The 22,479-nt window shown below is 43.0% G+C and overlaps 1 protein-coding gene across 12 annotated transcripts in view; it reads left to right on the top strand.

Moving 5' to 3' along the window:
• XPNPEP1 (X-prolyl aminopeptidase 1) overlaps positions 1 to 22,479 on the top strand; it is a 55,685-nt gene that overhangs the window by 9,041 nt on the left and 24,165 nt on the right. For 3 of the 12 annotated variants that reach the window (XM_025993369.2, XM_072739967.1, XM_025993378.2), the window contains 3 exons: positions 7,561 to 7,685; positions 19,778 to 19,841; positions 21,027 to 21,131. In XM_025993369.2, the coding sequence (XP_025849154.1) occupies positions 7,561 to 7,685; positions 19,778 to 19,841; positions 21,027 to 21,131 (294 nt within the window). Of the gene's footprint in view, positions 1 to 1,734; positions 1,875 to 6,459; positions 6,571 to 7,560; positions 7,686 to 12,507; positions 12,623 to 19,777; positions 19,842 to 21,026; positions 21,132 to 22,479 lie in introns of all 12 variants that reach the window. The other 9 variants (XM_072739968.1, XM_072739971.1, XM_072739962.1 and 6 more) reach the window with 6 other exon arrangements.

Raw genomic sequence — 22,479 nt, 5'->3', positions numbered from 1 at the left:
GGGGACAGAAATCTGGAAATTAAAAACCATTTTATCCTTTGGGTTCTAGCTAGTTGTTTTTGTATATATTTGCCACTTTTTTAAGGTAATAAGTTAAGAGAATTATAATTTTCATATTTCCTATTTTTGGTGATTAAGTGGTAGTGGTTGAGGAGTACATAGGTTATTATTGAAAATACCCTGTTCTAGGGTCTAGAGGTGCCTGGGTGTCTCAGTTGGTTAAGTGTCTGACTCTTGATTTTGGCTCAGGTCATGATCTTAGGGTCGTGAGATGGAGCCCTGCATTAGACTCCAGACTCTCTCCTTTTCCTCCCTCTGCCCACCTCCACCCTGTACCCCTTCCCCCAAAAGCACTATTCTAGTTTTTCCTGTCTCTAACATAAACTTTTATTACTACCTTAGAGATTGGCTTTCAATTTTTGTCATAAGATTTTGAAATGAGAAAATTTTATAGTATATTACTCTGCTATATAAATTATGCATTCAGGAAAATCTTTTTGGGAAAAATTTCTGGAACCATACTCTCTTCCCAGAACTGGTTAGTTGTGTTGTTGGGTTGCCAGAAACTTGAATTCTGAAAAGTGGTATATTACTGTATTTCTATCCCTTGAAAGCTAGTGCTTTTCTTTGGGGTACCCAGGAGCATTTACTTTTAGTCAACTGGAAAACTTGATTATTTGAAGTTCATAAACCATAGAAGAGCAGTGTTATAATTGCATGCAATTAGGTTCCTTTTCTTTAAAAATATGGATACATATATCCAACATATTTTAGGCCATATTAGGAGGGAGGAGAAGAGGAAGGAAAAAGGAAGGGGAAAAAAGTAAAGGAAAGGAAACAGTGATAGAATTATCAAATGTAGAGTTTAAAGAGACCTTCTCTTTAGTATGTCTGAAGAAATAGAAGTTCGGGGACCATCAGTTGTTTGAGGTTGCAGATCCCGTGGAAACTGGAATCCACTTGTTTCGATTCTGTTGGTCTTAGAATACTTTAAGAGAGCGTAGCAGAGCGTCCTCCAGATAATATGGTATAATAGTGCACAGACTTGGGAGTTAGATAGATACTAGGTCCTGGTGCCTGATGATTGAGTTGAATGGGGCAAGTATTTAACTCTTTTCCTTTATCTGTAAAATGGGAATACTGAAACCTCCCTTGGAAGGGTTATTTTGAGAACCATTTAAGTATGTAAAGCCCTTGGTCCTCCCTCAGCAGTGAGACAGAGAAACAAACCACTGCCTCTAAAGCTATTGATGCTGGAAGAGCAGCCTGATATCTATGTGTGTGTTAAGATGCTGAAATTGGAGTAAACCAACCCCTTCTATTCTTACAAAAAGGCGTGTAAGAAACCCAGCTGGTGCTTCAGATATAGATTCAAATAATATTTCTTGAGCTTTTATAATGTACCCGATGCTGTGCATGGTGGTACTTTCACACATGTTGTGAAGTTGACTTCTCCTACCCACCCAGTGAGATAAATACGGTGTGCCTTTCATATACTTCTAAGCAGTGAAAAGTTTTGTTTATGATAAAGGCTCAAGGTTTCGGAATCTATTTCTAAAAGCAGGCCCACATATGCAAGAGACTTTTACATGAGTCATTCTCTTTAAAGCATGATTTAAAAATACCTGGCAGCGTATGGGCTAATGTTACATCATGGACTAGGCTTGTTGCTCTTGGCTTCCTACTTCCCAGCACACCCTGATTAACTCTTGGCTGCTTCTAAATTTCTCAAAGTGATAGAATGCGGAATGAGCAGATGCTGTTAATACGACGTCTTCTAATAGCTTCTTTCACTGAAGATTCATTGCTGTTGATTATATTGAGTCTGGAAAGATCATGACATGAATTTGGGACATTCACTCAGCCATCCTTGAGTGAGTATCCACATGTGTTAGGTGGTGGGCTTAATACGTGGATTCAGGAATGATGATGACATGTCCCTAGTTTAAGGAGAAGCAATATGCATACCTGTTGTACTATTTATCACATTGCTTTCAGGGTTAGTTAGTATCTACCTCTATTAATTGTACACACATAACATTTACTATGTGCCAAGCACTGTTTCTAAGGCCTTTGTATATAGTAACCTATTTAATCCTTGTAAGATTTTTCATCTCCTCTGTCTTGGTTGCTTTTTCAGCCACTGCCACCTCCATGGCTGGATCTTGTAATGGTGTCAGCTTTGTCCCCTCCTCAGCTAGCGCCTGATCCATTCAGTCTCTTTCACGGCCTGTTGGTGCTTGTGGCTACAGCTGTCCAAGCCACCTTGGCGCATTGTCACCACCTCCGTGAAGCTGCCTCCATGGCCACAGCTCGTTGCTTTGGCCATTGCCTGTCACTGTCTTCTTCACCTTTACTATGGCTGCCACTGCTGCTTACCATGTCCTAACTGTAGGTTGTGGTATTGGGACACATATCAAACACAAAGATATCTTTGTGACAAAGAAGTGGCTGCCTCTGACCCAGGACACCAACCAAATGCAAAGGGCGTGAAGGAGGAGGGGGGGGGGCGGGGGCAGCAGTTATGGCAGGTGGCATTTTTTAAGGAAGTGTGAAATTCTGTAGTAGAGTAACCCTGCAGTGCTGATGATTCTGAGGAGGCCAGTGGAGCGGGAAAAGGAGATGATGAGGCAGGAGATGGTGATGAAGGCCAGGATGTGCTGGTGAGGAGGCAGGTTATGGTGCCTAGGAACCAAAGGAGACCTTTGACTAATTCCATTTCATCTTTGATGGTTTTTAGTTTGTAGTTGAGGATTTTGTGCTTGCCATTGGTTCTGTTGATTTTGTCAATGAAGTCAGTGACCAATAATGTTGATACACACGATAGAGCGATAAACACCCAGTCAGTGCCATCAAAATCCTTAAGTCAGCATATGCCCAAATAGAAACCAAATTCTATAAGGAAATAAATGATCTTGACAGAAAATACATCGGCTTCTATCATGTTTTTGCTCTTTAAAATTCCAGATGCCCAGCCTATACTTCAGACTAATTAAATTATTAGAAGTCCCTCAGGTACTTCTGTTTTGCAGCCAAGGTTGAAATACTGCTCCAAAGGAAGTCTACTTTTTGGCTTGGCTCTTTTTAATGATAACTTGCTCAGAAATACAATTTGAAACCCCTGAAAAATGTCATACTAAAGTTTCAGATGCTGGCAAGCTTGCAAGGTCACTATAGGCTTTATTTTGAACCCAGTTGGAGGTATTGACATATAAACTTAGTTTGGATCAGATCATTGTGATCTCTCTTTCTTAGATGAGAAATTACAGGTTCAGTAGATTAGACAAAAGGAAAGGATGCTCCTCTGTATTCAGAATTAGCTCTAATGCAAGGAACTAATGCCTGTTCAAATTGAATAGGACCATTTCCAGTGACTCTAAGTACTGTCCTTTGGAGACTCAGATGGAGCTCTGAGGCTGGTGGTTGAAGCTACCCTTGCAAAATGAGAATGAGGCACTTTTTCAGTGAGTCCTAAGATCAGTATGATGCCTCATAAGGGAGTCTATTGGATGTAACCATAATGATGGAGACTTCTGTAGCTCCAGATGCTGGCAATGATGGAGAAGAAGCAGATGGAAATGTTAAAGAAAAAGAAACTTAGAAAGATCCATACCTAGCCAAGTTCAAGCTATAGGGTGTCAGTCTTGGAAGATATAATGGCCCCAGTGTAACTCTTCATTACTTACAGCTTTGTATGCTAGGATATTTTTGGTTAAAATATTTTTTATTTGTTTAAAAAAATGAGTTGGCAAAATCTGAAACACTGGCAGCACAAATGCTGGTGAGGAAGTAGAGCATTGGGAACTTTCATTCGTTAATGGCAGGAATACAAATGGTCAACCACTTAGGAAGACAGTTTGGCAGTTTCTTATAAAACTAAATATATCCTTACCTTATGATCCAGGAGTCATGCTCCTTGGTATTTACCCAAAGGAGCTGGAAACTTATGTCCACACAAAAACCTGTACACGGATGTTTATAGCAGCTTGGTACATAATGGCCAAAACTTGGAAGTAACCAAGATGACCTTTAGTAAATGAATGTATAAATAAACTGGTCTATCTAGGCAATGGAATATTATTTATCCCTAAAAAGAAATGAGCTATCAAACCATGAAAAGACCCAAAAGAACCTTAAGTACATATTGCTTCGTGAAAGAAGCCAATCTGCAAAGGCTGTGTGTTATAGGATTCCAGCTATTTGACTTGCAAAACTATGAAGACAATAAACAGATGAGTCACTTTCAGGGGTTGAGGGCCAGTGAGGGGAGGGCTAAATAGACTGAGCAGAGGGGATTTTTAAGGCAATGAAAACTTTTCTTTTTAAAATTATTTTATTTTATTTTTTGATTTATTTATGATAGAGAGAGAGAGAGAGGGAGAGAGAGAGAGGGAGAGGCAGGCAGAGACACAGGCAGAGGGATAAGCAGGCTCCATGCTGGGAACCTGATGCGGGACTTGATCCCTGGACTACAGGATCGCGCCCTGGGCCAAAGGCAGGCACTAAACTGCTGAGCCACTCAGGGATCCCCGGGCAATGAAAACTCTTAAGTTATTTTGTGTGATATTGTAATATTGGATACATGACATTATGCATTTGTCAAAAACTATAGGATGAAAAAAAAAACTATAGGATGTACCACACCAAGAGTGAATTCTTATACAAACTATGGATTTAAGGGGATAATAATGTGTCAGTGAGGGTTCATCAGGAGCAACAAATGTACCACTCTGGTGAGGGATCTTTTAAAAAATTTTATTTTATTTTTTTCAAGTTTATATATATATATATATATTTTTTAAAGATTTAATATATATATTAATATATAATATATAATATATAATATATAATATATAATATATATAATAATATATAAATATATATATATTTATTTATTTTTTAAAGATTTAATTTATTTATTCATGACAGACACAGAGAGAGAGAGAGAGGGGCAGAGACACAGGCAGAGGAAGAAGCAGGCTCCATGCAGGGAGCCTGATGTGGGACTCCATTCCGGGTCTCCTGGATCACGCCCTGGGCAGAAGGCAGGCGCTAAACCACTGAGCCACCGGGGCTACCCTCAAGTTTTTAGTTAAATTCCAGTTAGTTAACATATAGTGTGATATTAGTTTCAGGTGTACAGTTTAGTGATTCAACACTTAGAACACTGGGTGCTCATCACAAGTGCCCTCCTGTTTTTTTTTTTTTTTTTTAAAGATTTTATTAATTTATTCATGAGAGACACAGAGAAGGAAGCTGAGACACAGGCAGAGGGAGAAACAGGCTCCCTGTGGGGAGCCCAATGTGGGACTCAATTCCAGGACCCCGGGATCACATGTTGAGCCAAAGGCAGACGCTCAACTACTGAGCCAGCCAGGTGCTGCCACAAGTGCCCTCTTTTTTTTTTTTTTTACAAGTGCCCTCTTTAATCCCCAAAAGCCATCCTTTCACCCATCTTCTCTATAGTTAAGAGTCTGTTTCTTGGTTTTCCTCTCCTTACTCCCTCCCCTCATGTTTATTTCTTAAATTCCACATCTGAGGAAAATCATATGGTATTTGCCTTTCTCTGGCTGACTTATTTCACTCAGCATAATGCTCTCTAGTTCCATTGGCGGTGGCCTTGATTGTGGGGCGGGGTGGGGGGGGGAGGATGTTTGTATGTTGGGAGGAAGGAGGTATAGAGGAACTCTATTTTCTGCTCAGTTTTGCTGTGAATCTATAATTCTTCTAAAAAATAAAATCTATTTAAAAAATGAGCTGGAAAAACTCATTATTCTACTTGAATTCTAATAGTATAGTTTTGTGTCACTATATGGGATTAGGAAAATATGGTTGCTGTTTTATAATTGGCTTTTTGTGAAGTTGTTTTGTTATAACTCATGGGACTATAGTTAGATATAGTCCTTATCTAGTCAGATCTATAGTTACTATACAGTATGGTTTATCAGAACTGTACACTGATACCAATATTTTTTGAGAAAAGATTTTCTTTTAAAGATTTTATTTGTAAAAAAAAAAAAAATAAAGATTTTATTTGTGAGAGACACAGAGAGAAGGCAGAGACATAGGCAGAGGGAGAAGCAGGCTCCATGGAGGGAGCCTGATGTGGAACTTGATCCCGGGACTCCAGGATCACACCCTGAGCTGAAGGCAGACGCTCAATCTCTGAGCCACCCTGGTATCCTGAGAAAAGATTTTTTTGAAGAACTAACTAAAGTGATTTGAAAGTCTGCTTGCGTCATCTGTGCCTTTATCACATCGAAATAGTCGATGCAATGCTCTGAGTACCTAGAAATTAGTAAAATTTTAAGAATTCTAGTAAGACCACATTTAACATTTTCTTTTTAATGATTTTCATATTTCTGTTTCTATTTTGTATTTTCTTGAGCTGGTGACTCTGTCTCAAAAAACTCTAGTTTTATTGGGATAGACTCCTAGGGACCCCTGTGATTTTTTCAGGGCTCAGTTTGGAAACCTTGGATCTACTCTGCTCTCACCATATTTTAGAGAGGTGAACACAGACCACTGAGGCCTGTCCCCTTCTCCTTGACGTTGCACACCCAATTGATAGTAAGTATTCACTAGAGCACATGACTTAGACTCTTGACTTGTAGTGGTCTGACCTTTCTACTCTTCATCTATAGTTGGCTATTTAACTGAAACATAAAACATACTTCTTTTAATGCAGTCAAACTTAAACAGTAAGATACCAGAAAAAGAAAATAAAAAATCCCCCTGTCCAAAGGTAACCATTCATTAACACTGGGGTGACTGGCCTTCTAGAAACTTCTCTGTGGATATACACATACGGAATTTTATTTTATTTTTTATTTTTTATTTTTTTTAATTTTTATTTATTTATGATAGTCACAGAGAGAGAGAGAGAGAGAGAGAGAGAGAGGCAGAGACATAGGCAGAGGGAGAAGCAGGCTCCATGCACCGGGAGCCTGATGTGGGATTTGATCCCGGGTCTCCAGGATCGCGCCCTGGGCCAGAGGCAGGCGCCAAACCACTGTGCCACCCAGGGATCCCCACACATATGGAATTTTAAATAAGAACGATCTATACATATTTTATAATCTGTTTTCAATCTTTGCAAGTGAAATACAGGTCTGTATAATTTTTTTTTTTTTTGGTCTGTGTACCTTTTAATGATTTTAGTGTACTATTATATGTATTATATGTATTATAGTTTATTTACCTAGTTATGTATTTTCCTCCACTTTTTAAAAAAAAACTACAAAGATAAACAGGTATCTTTGTGCATTTATATATCTCTTTGTAATATAGTCCTGGAAGTGAAAGGGGTAACTGATCAATTTGGAAATGAGTATTAGTAGCTCAACTTACTTGCCGCAAATGGCTGTTTGGAAGTGGTATATAAAACTATAAACTTGAGAGTTTTAGGGACCTTTGGTTTTGGTCTGGTGGTGAGGTGGTCAGTTTGAAGATGCAGCTGGGGTGAGGCAGCTGGCAGGTATGTCTCTAGGGCTCTCTTTGAGCTAGTCATGAGTTGCATAGAGCAGGCTGGTTTTGGAACTAACTCTCCTGTTTTTGCAGACGGCAGGATGGCTCCAAAGGTAACCTCAGAGTTGCTTCGGCAGCTGCGACAAGCCATGAGGAACACAGAGTATGTGACAGAACCGATCCAGGCCTACATTATCCCATCGGGAGATGCCCACCAGGTACTGAGGGAGATGGGCCAGTGGTGGACCTCATCAGCCTCTACTCTGTTTTCATTCTTTTCCCTCATCCCCAGGGTGTTTGTAGGATTCTAGTTGTCAGTCTATAGCTGAGCATGTCCTCCAAGGCTTAGCACAGGGACCTGTGTCTAGTTGGCTCTCATGAATGCTTGTGGATTTGTCCCTGGCTCCGTTATTTCCAGTGAATGCACTCAGTTTTCAATAACTTGTGGAAGCGTTAGTGGACAAATGAAGGGGCAGAGGTCTGGGCCTTTCTGTTGCTGACACACTTTACCCCATCTCTTTTGCCACACCCTTTCTTTATAAGAATTGCCTGTCCTGCCTCCCTTCTCCCCGTCCAGACTATCCCTCCCATCCCTCTGACATGGCTGGAAGAACAGCCAGAAAGTAGTCTTGATCTGTACCCCAGCAGATTTTAGGAATAATTTTGAATACTACCTTCTCCTTTCCTTCCTCCCCTACCATTACCTTTGATGGAAGCAACTCAGTAAGTGCCCTTTACCTCTGAGAACACTAGTGATCTAAATATGGGAGGAGTTGGGTTTAGAGAGGTGGAGACTGCATGTGATGGGGCTGAAGGGCAGAAGGGTGGAAGGATTCTAGTATCTACTCTTTTAGGTCACTGAGTCAGCAAGTGTTTAAGTGCCTATACCATGGTCATGGGACTGCAGGTTTACAAAGGGATGTGACAGTATACAAAATACTGTTCAGAGGGATGAGACAATATACAAAGAATATACAAAGTATTATTCTTCCATAGACTCATCTATACATATATATTTTTTATAGCCTTTGCTTATATGCAAGGCACTGCCCTAGATATGGTACATGACACAAAGATGAGAATGGTCCTGTTTTCAAGAAGCATACAGTTGAGTACTGGAGTAGAGACATGTCTGTATTCAAGGTGGGACGTGGAAGTGCCATCAAGAAAATCTGGACAAAACACTGTGGAAGTTTGAGGGTGAAAGGGAAGATGACAGATGGCTTCAAGAGCAGGGAACGCATTTGAACTGGATTTTGAAGAATGGGTAGAATTGGATAAATAGAGGAAGGGGAAAGGATTCTAGGTGGGAAGATTAGTAGGAGCAAAGGCAGAGAAGCGGGGAAGGTTGGAGTACTTTGAAGAAACAACATGGCAAATTCCCATGGCAAAAGCCCAAGGAGGGCTTAAGCAATGGTGGGAAATACAGCTGGTGCTCTAGGATCCAATAGTTATAGGTTGCAGAAACTGCCTTGAGGTCCTTTGAAAAATAAAAAGACTTTATAAAGGTTTATGGGCAGAGCCACTGCTTTGGCAGAACTCTAGCTTATGAATGGTGGTCTTTGGACTTGTGGAATGTCAGGGCCTCAGATGGAGTGTCTCATGGAAACTGAGGGCAGGAATGCAGGAGGCCAAGAACAACTGGGATGGGAGGGTTTCAGTTCTTGCCATAGATCAGTTTCTTCCTTTCTTAGGCAACAAGGTAGATGGTAAATAGGGGTCCATCTGACAGTTCCCACGTTTATATCTTGATCTTTTACTTTGAAGATACCAGATTGAGCTAGAACCTTAATCCCAAATCCAGAGTCCTGAGTGAGAACTTAAAAAAATTTTTTTTTATTAGAGTTCAATTTGCCAACATATAGCGTAACACCCAGTGCTCATCCCGCCAAGTACCCCCTCAGTGCCCATCACCCAGCTGAGTGAGAACTTGATTAGCATAGTAACTTGGTGTATTTTGTATTTTCTTGAGCTGGTGACTCCCAAAAAACTCTAGTGTGGGGATCCCTGGGTGGTGTAGCGGTTTGGCGCCTGCCTTTGGCCCAGGGCGCGATCCTGGAGACCCGGGATCGAATCCCACGTCAGGCTCCCAGTGCATAGAGCCTGCTTCTCCCTCTGCCTGTGTCTCTGCCTCTCTCTCTCTCTGACTATCATAAATAAAAAAAAAAAAACAAACAAAAAAATCTAGTGTGTGTGTATGTGCACGCATTTGTGGGATGGCATGTAGTGTAGATATGACTGATGAGGGTCTACCATGATGGAGGGGAAACGTGTAAGAGTATTACTTTAAGTTGAACAAAGTTCCCCAAAATGTCAACTTGAACTGGCCTCTTTTCTGTCCCTCCCCAAAGGTGCCAGACTGCATGGTTGTGACAATATCAGGCCAGTGTTAATCTGGGATAGCAGGAATATTGGACCCCTGCCTGGAAACATAAGATTTCCTGGCCTCAGGGAGCAAATGAAAGGCTGAAATGAATAACCAAAGGGATTGGATAATTTGAGGCAACAGCGTGTAGTTAGTATACTTTGATGTTTAGAGCCTTATTCCCCCAATAGTATTCCATAGTATTTCTATTGTGTCTCATAAGATGTTCTGGATAAAGTGTATTCAGTGGTCAAGAAAATGGTAAATGAGCTGAGCAGTTTCTTTTTATTGTTACGGTAAGGAAGCTTAACATTAACTGTCATCGCAGCTATTTTTAAGTGTACAGTACAATAGTGTAAACTATGTGCACATTGTTGTGTAACAGATCTCTGAAACTTTTCCATCTTGCAGAACTGAAACTCTGTACTCATTGAACAACTCCCACCCTTGCCTCCCCTTTTAGATTTTTATTTATTTATTAGAGAGAGAGAGCAAACACAGAGGGAGATGGAGAAGTAGACTCCCCGCTGAGCAGAGAGCCCGAAGCGGGACTCAATCCTAGGACCTGAGATCATGACCTGAGCCAAAGGTGGATGCTTAACTAACTGAGCCATCCAGGTGCCTGTCTAGTTTCTATTTCTAAGAGTTTGACTACTTTATATACTTCATATAAGAGTGGAATCTTACATGGAATCATACAATATTATCTTTTTGCGACTGGCTTATTTCACTTAGCATAATGTCTTTAAGGTTCATCTATGGTGTAGCATATGACAGGATTTCCTTTTTAAAGGCCAAATGATAATCCATTGTGTGCATATACCACATTTTTTTTATATGCCACATTAAAAAAAAAATCTGTTCATGTGTTGATGAACATTTAGGTTGCTTCTAGCTCTTGGCTCTTGTGAATAATGCTGTAGGGTATATAAATGTCTCTTCGAGATCCTGTTTTCAGTTCTTTTGGATATATACCCAGAAGTGGAATTGTTGGATCATACAGTAATTCTATTTTTTTTAGAAGTAAACTCTACCCCCAATGTGGGGCTCGAACTAAGGACCCCAAGGTCAAGTGTCATGCTCTATAGACTGAGCCAGCCAGGTGCTCCAGTAATTCTATTTTTATTTTATTTTATTTTTTATTTTTTACTATTTTTTAAAAGATTTTATTTATTTATTCATGAAAGACAGAGAGAGAGACAGAAAGAGACAGATACATAGGCAGAGGGAAAAGCAGGCTCCATGCAGGGAGCCTGACATGGGACTCGATGACGCTCTGGGCTGAAGGCAGCGCTAAACTGCTGAACCACCCAGGCTGCCCCAGTAATTCTATTTTTAATTTTTTGAGGAACCTCCATACTACTTTCTATGGTGGCTGTACCATTTTACCTTTTCACCAGCAGTGCACAAAGATTCCAATTTCTCCACATACTTGCCAATACTGTTATTTTCTTTTTCTTCTTTTTTCCCCAATAATGGAATCCTAACAGATATGAGGTAATATCACATTGTGGTTTTAATCCTCCATTTTCATGATGATTAGTGATATTGAGCATCTTTTTTTTTTTTTTAAAGATTTTATTTATTTATTAAAGACACAGAGAGAGAGAGAAAGGCAGAGACACAGGCAGAGGGAGAAGCAGGCTCCATGTAGGGAGCCTGATGTGGGACTTAATCCTGGGTCTCCAGGATCACGCCCTGGGCTGAAGGCAGCGCTAAACCGCTAAGCCAACGGGGCTGCCCTTGAGCATCTTTTCATATGCTTGTTGGCCATCTGTACAGCTCTTGGAGAAATGTCTATTGAAGTCCTTGGCCCGTTTGAATGGTTTTTTAACTGTAGGACTTTTCAGGGCTTTCAGTATGCAAATGTGCACTGTGCAACTCTGAGGAGAGGATGAAGTATTTATTCAGCATTTTCTAGACTTAATTGGAATTGGAATTCCATGGAATTCCAATTCCACAGTCATCTCAGGGGGTAGGGTAGGCTCAGGGACTCAGTGTTCCATGGAATCCCTTGGTCCATTGATCCATAACAGCACTTTTCATGCTATGATGGGTCTTACTTGCTTCTCAAACAGGTGAGAGGAAAGGGAGATCCTTGTGTAGAGAGGAGAAGCCACCAAAGACTAGGGTTCTGCATGTAAAAGTGGACGAAGGGGGAGGTGAGAGTGTGTGAGATGTGAGTATAGGAGAAATAGAAGATCTGGTTAGAGCGGGAGTTGGTGGCATGTGAGGAAGCAATGGTGGAGGAGTACATTACCGTTAGCTTTAGTAGGCAGTGGGGAGGTGGGGGGGGAGTTGGGTGCAAGTTTAGGGCAGGGGTTTATAACAATTCTTCCATTCACTTCTGTTCTTTAGAATAGATGAACAAGATTCGCTACCTTCGTAGGAACCAAAGTTTCATCTTGCCTAAGGACTGGATGAATAAGTAATTCAGCCAACTCAGCCTGGGCCAGAGTCATGGTAGGAGGTGTAGGTAACAGGCACCCCAGCATTTAAGAAGGGCAGACTCTAGCCTTGTTCCTGAGGAAATCCTTTTTCCCTCTGCCTGGGCCGCCTCTGATGGGTCTTTCCTGCCTCCTGTCAGTTCAGGCTTTAGCCTTTGGACTTGGGCTTCGTATCACATGGATTCTGTGCTGATGCGCCAGTGATGTTTTTCATTTTCTGCCTTTCAGGCATCAGGCAGTTGCCCTGGACTGATTGGATTGCAGCTGTTTTATCTCAATGTTGAGCAGGATGGTGGTTCCTGAGGTGGGAGCACATTATATGGCAACTGGTGTGGGATCTTCTGTAAGTCCCTGTATGGGTCTGGTTTCTCCATAGAGACCGAACAAATAGGATGTATAGAGATAACTATTTATAGAGAGACATCCTGAGGGATGGGCTCCCACATTAGGTCCCCTGGTTCTCAGACTTTCGAGTTTGAACTGGAACTACACCCCCAGCGTTCTTGGTTCTCTAGCTTGCAGATGGCACCAGTGGTGTATGTCCCTGTCTGAGTTAAAGGCCCGAGAACCAGGAATGCTGATGTCTGAGGGCAGAAGAAGACAATGTTTCTGCTTAAATGAGAGAGCAAATTCGACTTTCCTCCATACTTTTGTTTTGTTCAGACCTTTAATGACTTGGATGCCGAACACATTGGGGTGGCAATCATCAGCCAGTAGCTGATTCAAATGTTGTCTCTTCCAGAAACCAACTCATAGACAAAGTCAGAAATAATGTTTTACCAGCTAGCTATATGGGGATGCCTTATCCCAGAAGGTGGCCCACAAATTTCACTATCCCTGTCCCCTAGCACACTGCTGTCTGAAATTGGGTCTCTCTTCTGAGAGGGTCATAGAGCCTGTTGTAGAGTCCCAGCCAAAGACTCCTTACAGCTCTGCCTTGTTTGTGAGCCTTCACCTCCAGGGGAGGCCTTGTTGTAGGAAAGACTGGACCATGAATGTTATTTGAATTAAATGTTGAAAGGTTAAGGGTTAAGGGTGTTAAGGGTGGTTAAGGTTAAGAGTGTGTTGGCATTTCAGTTTGTCTTCTACCTGGAGTTAGGATACAATGTATATGTTTACTAGTAGGCGATGTCCTTGTAGCCAAGGTAAGCCAAGTTTTATTCTTGGTTCTGGGTGCTGTCTGTGAGCCTTCTTTTTTCTTTTCCTTTCTTTTCCTTTTTTCTTTTCTTTTCTTTTCTTTTCTTTTCTTTTCTTTTCTTTTCTTTTCTTTTCTTTTCTTTTCTTTTTCTTTCTTTTTTTGTCATTTTAAAGCTATTTTTGGTCCAATATCTTGATTTGGGCCTAATCCGTCCAAAGCAGTTCCTTGTTAAACTGGGGGAATGACAATGAGAGTGGCTGAACCACAGGTGATATTCCAGGCTCTCCCCAGCTCTTCATCCCCTGCTAATGATCCCAGAATATTAGAATTAGTTGGCTTCTCCCTGGATGAGGAGACTGAGAGTCAAAAGCCTGTTGAGCCTCATCTCCCTGGATGAGGAAGCTGAGAGTTCAAAATCCTGTTGAGGGCTTTTGAACAAGGCAGTGACATAATCAAAGGAGCAGTGTTGAGTGTGGATTGGAGAAGGGACATTCTGGGAACTAAGAAGCCATTGGGAGACCATTGCAGGATCCCGGAGTCGGGGTACAGAGGCCTTGGACTTGGTGGTGGCCTTTAGGAGCAGAGAGGACGGAAAGGATTTGGAGGGAGAAGTAGTAGAGCACAGATTGAATGTGGACCTTATAGGCAGATGGCAGAGGGGTTTGGGAAGGTTGGAACCTGGGAGAGTTTGTGATGCCACCGGAGAAACAAATGAGAAATGCAGAGTTCCTTGTTTCAGTTCCTGTGGAGAGGTGGGGCATAGTTGGGGTGACTGCTAAGTGGGACTCTGGGGCCTTGCCAGGACTGTGAAGACAAGGAGCAAGGGTTGGCTTTGTGTGTGACCTGCCGCAGCAGCCTTCTCAGGAATAGAGAAGCTGCTGTTCTCTGTTCCTAATTGTTTCATTTCAGGCTAGATTCAGGTTTGATGGAATTTCTCCTCTGGGTGGGGAAGGGAGGGTGTTGGAGAATGAAGGGGAATCTTGAATTCTGTCTTTTGTGTACTTTCCAAAACATAAATATGCACACCCACACACTATTCCATGCTAGAGAGAGAATGCACCCCAAATGCATAATTACGCAAGGACTGGGCACTCCAGGAGTCTGCGTCTCACTGTCCTCTGCAACTCTAAGAGTTCGTTCTTTGTAAACCCAGGACAAGTGATGTGGTAATCATGAGTTTGGGCCCAGGGGGACTTTTACAATGAGAAGTTGTCCATTCTTTCTGGTAATCTGAATGCTTTCATGTACCATCTAAGTCAAACATTGGGATTTGTGGGTGCCTCTGGCCCTTAACCTGGAGAATCATTGAGTGGGGCCAGAACTGTGCCAGCACTACCCTTTAGAAATTCAAATTCTTTATCCCCCCAATATGTAAGGCTTCATTGTTCTGCTCTTGGGTGTGTTTAATCAAAGGGTCATGTTCTGTCAGAGGTGACTGCCAGTTTGAGTTTTTGGCTATTTTTATGGTTCCTCCTTCTGGAAGACTTGAATCAGATTTTCCTAACCTCTGTCCTACTTCCATTCTTCCTGGAGTCAGCTTCCTGTTTTGTATCTCTTAAACAGGCTCTCTCCTAGGGTGGAGTAGTGATTTTTTTATTTTTAATTATTTTGGAGTAGTGATTTTTATCACAGAGTGATTTTATCTACTGTATTAATTAGAGTAATGCTAGCTGTGGTAACACATCTCAGAGTTTCAGTGGCCTGGTATTGTAGAGCCTTATCTCTTGTTTGTATAGCTGTCTGGAGTGGGTGTTCTTGGTTGGTGGGTGACTTTCTTCTACTAGGAAGAGAGTCATTCAGAGATCCAGGCTCTTTCCATCCTCTAACACCACTACTCCAGTGAGTGGAAGGCGGAGGAGTATGAAGAGGTCACACCCCCTTTTTACTGCCCTGACCCAGACATTACCCCAACCCTACATTTCATTGGTGAAAACTAGGCATGTGACCCCACCTAGATGCCTGGGTACCCGGGAAAAGAAGTCCTAGAGGGGAATATAATTGTTGGCAATAGTAGGGATTTTGTTATCATCACCCAAGGCAGGGCATGGATAAATGCCAGTGTGGATTGTCCTGCAAATTTCTGACGTGTGGGAGTTCTCTGAGTGGAGTGGGCTAGAAAGCTTTGTGGAAGAGGATGTATTTGAACTGGATTTTGAGAGGTGGTTAAGGCTTTTTTCCCTTATTTATAGTTGTGTTTTATTTGGCTGAGTATTATTTACTTGTTTGAATTAGATGCCAACACTTGAAAGATAGGTGACCTTTCATCAACACACATATATTTAGCTTCTGAAATACTGAGGGGTGGCAACATGTGGCCTGTACTCCAGCATGACAGGCATCAGAGGTGAGAAGAGCTGCTCTCTGGAAAAGTCACTTCTTAATCCTCCTTGTCTAGTTTACTTGCCTGTACCCTAAGACACTTGAGTTTGAAACCACAGTTACAATCCCTTCTGGTCTGAATAGTACATTCGTTTCCTCCCGCTGCTATAACATTATCACAAACTTAGTGGTTTACAATAACAGAAATCTGTTATCTTACAGTTCTGGAGCTCTGGAGTCTACAGTAGGTCAGTAGGGCTATGTTTTTTCTGGAGATTCCAGGGGAGAATCTGTTTCCTTGCCTTTTCCTGTTTCTAGAGGCCACCTGCATTCCTTAGGTTGTAGCCCTTCCTCTGTCTTCAAAGAGATGGCTAAGATTTTAGCTAGGTACAGAGAAAAAGGCTCATCTTTCCTTCTGCTTTGTTCATTTATTCTGCAGATATTTTTAAAAAATATTTATTTATTTATTTATTCAGAGAGAGAGAGAGAGAGGCACAGAGACACAGGCAGAGGGAGAAACAGGCTCCATGCAGGGAGCCTGACGTGGGACTCGATCCCGGGTCTCCTGGATCACACCCTGGGCTGCAGGCGGCGCTAAACTGCTGCGCCACCAGGGCTGCCCTATTCAGCAGATATTGATTGAGGATGAATATATACTACCTATGCTGTGATAGGGACAGGGGCAGTCAAAATTGACAAATACTCTGATCTCATGGAACTTATATTTTGGGGCAGGCTAATAATAATAATGTAAGAAAGAAGAAGAGCATAAAAAAATGTGCTATACAGAGAGGTAAAGGCCAGGTGGCCACTTTGGGTGGTTCAGGCAAGCCCCTCTGTGAGGTGATGTCTGATCTGAAATGTAGTGACGAGAAGGAGCTAGCCATGCCACGATCAGAGAGGGACTTTGATAGGCACAAGAAAGAGCTTATGCAAAGGCCCTGAAGCCAGAACGAGTTTGGGAAAGAGCAGAAAACCGGTGGTGTGGCTTGAATGTTTCAAGTGGTGGAGAGAGTGGAGGAGAGTCCTGAGAGGACAGCAGGGCCTGGTCAGGCAGTGCCTTGGGGACTGGGCTGGAGTTCGGATTTTACCCTAAGTTTGATGGGAAGCTCTTGGTAGGTTTTAAGCAGGATGCTAACATGGCGTGTGTAGACATCTTGGAAAGCTCACTCTTGAGTGTGTGAGAAGAATGGATTGGTGGGTCCCTGGTCCAGGTGGAGATGATGGAGGCCTGAACTGGGTGCTGGTCTTAAGAGATGGAGAGAAATGGTGTTTTTGGAGAAAAAGCCAATAGCTCTACTTCCTTGTTTCTCTTTCCTGGCATGCTAAGGTTTTGGGTTAATTATATCTCCCGGGAGAATGTTCTTGGATTTTGCCAGCCTCACAGCTGGGGGAAAAGTAGGAGGCCCAGGCCCAGTGCTTGTCTGCCTTTTGCCTAGCTTGTTGGTATAGAGGTGACAGCTTCGGTCAGTGACGGCTTCCTGGCAGGTTGACTACTTAGGTCATGTCTAGACATTCTTGCCCAGACCTCCTCTTGATCCCAAACCAAACATGTCCACCTGCTGTTAATTCCACCTCCCTTTGGAGAAACCTGCCTCCTGCCTTTGCTGATAGGCAACTCCTTTGAGAGGGCCTGTCCCGCTAGGGGTGGGGCATTCCTGGAGAGCTGCGTGCTTGAGTGGAAGAGTCTGCCTGTGCCCAGACGAGCAGTCCCTTCTCTGCCAGCCCTTTGCTGGCAGCCTCACTGTGTGTCGCAGGTGGCTGAGCCTCTAGCAGGGGAGACTCAGACTCCTTGGCCATCAGGAGGGCCCCTTGCCTCTTCCCCATTGTGTACTGTGAGTTTTAGCATGGAGGTTATTTTTGTTTCCTTAGTTTTCCCAGCCTCTTGGACGCTTTTTCATCATTCAGGAAGAAACTAATGCTATCTGTTCCACTGCACACTTGCAGCACTCTCAGCATTCTGGTGAGTCGTTTTAGACATTAACTTATTGCTCCTCACAACGATCCTGGGAGAGCGGGAGCTCTCCTCTACCCTCCATTTTTGCCTTCTTTTTCTTTAGTCTTGCACCCAGTGATTACTGCGTTAATAACCAAATGAGAATTCTGCAGTTCATAGATGCTGCTGGCGGCCATTCTTCCTGGTATTAGTGCTAAGATCAAGCATTCCTCTGTGTTTGGGGGATAAAACATGTGCCTGCTGTGGCTTTTCGCAGTCTGAGGGGACCTGTTTTAGAAATGAGGAACTGAGCCTGAGAGACGCAGTGAGCCTTGTTGTAGACCACGCAGCTGGGTCTGCTGGAGGGCAGGTGTGACCTTGAGCTCTGTCATCTGTCATGGCTCCCTCTGTCATGGCTTCCTCTGTTGGCCCTTTGGGCATCTCCATGGAGAGTGGTCCTCTGGCCGGTTTGAGGCTGTTGCTGCAGCTACCTCGGTGAAATGAGTGGGAGCGAGACATGGATGCTTTTTCACCCCTACTTTGTGTTGACCTAAAAAATGCCTTGGTCTGGCAGCCCCATTCTCTATCATCAGCATTCTTTTTTTTTAAAGATTTTATTTTATTTATTTATTTATTTATTTATTTATTTATTTATTTATTTATTTATTAAGATTTTATTTATTAATGAGAGACACAGAGAGAAACACACACACACACACACACACACACACAGAGAGAGAGAGAGAGAGGCAGAGACACAGGCAGAGGGAGAAGCAGGCTCCATGCAGGGAGCCTGATGTGGGACTTGATCCCGGGACTCCTGGATCACACTCTGGGCTGAAGGCAGCGCTAAACCGTGTTGAGCCAACTGGGCTGCCCTATCATCAGCATTCTTTTCTTTTTTCTTTTTTTTTTAAGATTTTATTTATTTATTTGAGACACAGAGAGAGAGAGAGGCAGAGACACAGGCAGAAGGAGAAGAAGGCTCCATGCAGGGAGCCTGACATGGGACTCGATCCCAGGTCTCTAGGATCAGGCCCTGGGCTGTAGGCTGCACCAAACTGCTGAGCCACCTGGGCTGCCCCATATCATGAGCATTCTTAACCCTGCTCGGTCCTTTAGCTTAGAAGACCCCTGCCAACAGTAGAAGGAATAGCAGCTCTGGTTTCCAGCACACCAGATCCTGGCCCAGCTACTGACCTGTGAGTGGGCAAGTTGCTTAAAGATTCCGTCTTCACCCTTCAATTTTCTCACTTGCCAGTAGTCTTATCCCAGAGAGTTGTTGCGAAGACGAGAGATAACATGTCACATGGGTGCAGCACAGCAGAGTGCTTCAGAGCCTGAGTTCAAAGCCCCTGCTACCTTTGGGGAAGTTACTTTACTGTGTTTAAGTGTGTTGCCAGAAGTGTCCCACCATGACCAGGTACCATCTGCACAGAAATGTGAACTTTCTGTGTTGTTCAGTCTCTAACCCCTTCCTTTTAGAGGCAAGGGGATGGGAAAAGCATGCTTTGGGACATGACATTTTCTTTTGCTGAAGCCTCCTGGATCAGAGGAAGTGTTTCCATTTATTCTCTAATGGGAAGGGACAGGGTCTGTATGGGAATGACAGGGTCTGTATGGGAATGATTGGTGACGCCACATTAGAGGAGAATACACCCAGAAGTTCGGAAACAAGCTCATGCCTAAAGAGATCTAAGAGAACTATTGGCACCTAAAACAGAAATTCAGCCTTTCTTTTCAGAAAAATAACAGATGCCTAAATGTCAGTGACAAGGAAGAGAGAAGGCTATTGGTTTGTTTTTTGAGTAAGATCTCAGAAAAGAGCAGTTTATTATGTTTTGTCTTAATTTGCTTTGTTCTCCAGAAAAAGAAATAGAGGCTAGTGGGAATAGCTCTTTTAGCCCATATTTAATTAGGGTCTTCTGCAGCATGAGCAGAGTTTTCTTCATGTTCAGCTTGACTTTTTAGCTAGACTGTTCCTTGAAGGTGCCAAGGCTTTGCCAGCCGTGTCCGCTGTGTCCCCTTGCACACAGCCGGGCACATGGAGAACAGTCAGCATGTGGCCGGTCTAGGTCCACTTCAGCATCCTTTCTGTTTTCCAGAGTGAGTACATTGCTCCATGTGACTGTCGGCGGGCCTTCGTCTCTGGATTTGATGGCTCTGCGGGTGAGTTGCTAAATTCTCTCTCTGTTCTTTCTGTATTTTGTTTGCTTCCCCGAAATAACCAGGCCAACTTTCAGCCTGTGATAGAACCAAAAAGAAAATGCAAACCAGATACTCCCCCTTGAGCCTCTGCAGAAAGGTGTGAACTCCCAGCATCCCCCAACTCTCTGAGTTTACCTTTTAGTGGCCCTTTTCTCGATGCTTTTGCTATTAAAGTTTTCTTTTTCTTTTTTGCTATTAAAGTTTTAAAAAATTTTTCTTTAAAAATGCTTTGGACTTTTTATTGAATATAGCATACAGACAGACAGTTGTATCAAATAAACCGAAAATACTTGTGTAACTAGCACCCTGAATAAGAAATGGGACACTGACAGCGTCCCGAACCCACCCTAAGCTTGCTGGTCCTATGTCATTCTCTAAGTGCTTGACTTCCAGATTCAGTAATTTCACTTTCAGTTTAAAAACAAAGGGTAATATTGAGCTACATTGGTGCCCTGCCCTAACTTTTCCAAAACTGCTGTGCCCTCGAGTTTTAGGGTGATATCCCCCCTTCAGACTCTCCTGTGTTACACTAGCTAGACTTGGCAAAGAACTGCTTCCTTTGGTCTAAGTGCTTGTGTTGGTTGGCACCTCAGGGTTGCCTTTGGCTGGTACGTCTGCCAGAAGCCCTGAGTTCTGTCAGGCGGTAGGGACTGAGGGCAGGTAGGGATGGGAGGCATCCAGGAGTCGCTGTGAATACTGATAGTCCAGTTGATTTCTCTCAGGAAAGGTGAAGCAGTTCTCCACCATAAGTGGAGCAGAGCACTATGATCACTGTGCTGGAGTCCGTTTCCCCTCTGTCTTGTTGATCATGAGGTCTTTTTGACCATAGGTACATAGTCCTCTGTTCTGTTGGCCTTGACTCGTGCTGTGTAGATGGGGAGCTCCAGGGACCCATCAACCTGGGCTGCCTGAGGGCGGTCTCCTTCAAAGCTTGACCCACAGCTGGTTCTCAGTGGCATTGTCTTCTCTTGCCTAGAGTTTTTCCTGGAGTCAGAGGCCCATCTGCCCCACTGGGCGTGAGTGGTGGTGGTAGGCTGACCGCACAGGAGCTGGTACTTCTCACTGTGCTTCTCAGCCTGCTGCCACTGTGTGCAGCTTCTATGTGGTCGTCAGAAATTTTTCTCTTTCTTTTGCCCCCTACTCCAGGCACGGCCATCATTACAGAAGAGCATGCGGCCATGTGGACTGATGGACGCTACTTTCTCCAGGCTGCCAAGCAGATGGACAGCAACTGGACACTCATGAAGATGGGTGTGTAGAGGTGTGGCCAGCCCAACTTTACTTGGCCAGCTTTGGGAAGGGACCCTAGAGTTCTTCAAGGTCTCTGGATCTTAACCCTTTTGTGAGGTCATGGTCCCTTTTGAGAATTCAGGGTGTGTTAGTCTGCTTGGGCTGCCATAACAAAATACCATAGACTAGGTGAGTTAAACAACAGAAATGTATTTTCTCAGTTCTGAAGGCTGGAAGTCTGAGATCAGGGTGCCAGCATGCTCAGGTTCTAGTGACAGCCCTCCTGATTTACAGATGGCCACCTTCTCTCTTGAGTTCTTACCTGGCAGGGAGAACCTCTCTTCTTCTTTTTAGAATCCTATCGGATTAGAACTCCACCCTTAGGATTTCAACATAGGATTTTGGGGGGACACATTCCAGTTCATGGCATAAGAAAACACTCTTTCTCTCATGTCTACGTGCACATGCACACACAGAGGCAGACATCTGGGGGCTCTGGGGCTGGTACAAATGGATAGGCTAGTGGCCTTTAAACTTGTTTATTGCATGCCTCTGGCTCATGTACCTTCAACATATATTATACTTGTTTATATGTTTATATATAAATATCTGCATTTCAAATGTGAGCAAAGATTAATTTCTTTATTTTTTAGACAAAAATAAATACAAATAGACATCTTAACACTTCCTGCTAACACCCCAGGGGATTGTTCAGTGTGTCCCTGGGGTATGGGTATCTCTCTTTGGGGCCCACATCTCTAGCTGTCAGGTCTGCCTGTTCCATCTCGTAGGTATGTAGTGGCCTGGCGGACGAGTCCTCCTTCCTTCTAAGTCCCCCTGTAGTTGGCTGTGTTTTCCCCAAGCCCCCCTTTCCTCAGGCGTCTCTCCTGTGTAGGGCAATTCTGGTGGGTTTGGTTGGGGAGTGATTCATCCCTGAGTTTTTGCCAGATATCTGTCTGCTAGGAAATAGCATGACTTCATCCTATAAAAGTCATACTAAGGGCATTAAAAGAAAACTTCGTTAGTAAGTGGCTTTTTAGCGGTTTGGAAAAAAATAGCCAAGAATCAAATAGCAAAATAACAGCTCAGTGCCAGCTTTTAGGCAGTTTTTTGGAATTGAGGTTCATGAGCTCATTTCTTTATAAACCTTTGAACTTCCCCTCTGTGGTTATGTGGTTATCAGCAGTCAGTAGGGAAAACAGTGAAGATAAGTACTGTTTTTAGAATATACGAACTTTCACTCTAAATATAGATCTATTTCACCAAGATGTTAACTTTTTAGTAAAAATCTAATCAGTTAAGAAGCATACATCCAAATGTAGAAGGTATTGGCTTAGATTGAAGAAAAACTGGAATATCAAAAATAACT

This window comes from Vulpes vulpes, chromosome 15 (genome assembly GCF_048418805.1).
Source record: "Vulpes vulpes isolate BD-2025 chromosome 15, VulVul3, whole genome shotgun sequence".
NCBI lineage: Eukaryota > Metazoa > Chordata > Mammalia > Carnivora > Canidae > Vulpes > Vulpes vulpes.
The sequence above is the reverse complement of the archived record's forward strand: the minus strand, read 5'-3'. Positions and strand labels throughout refer to the sequence as shown.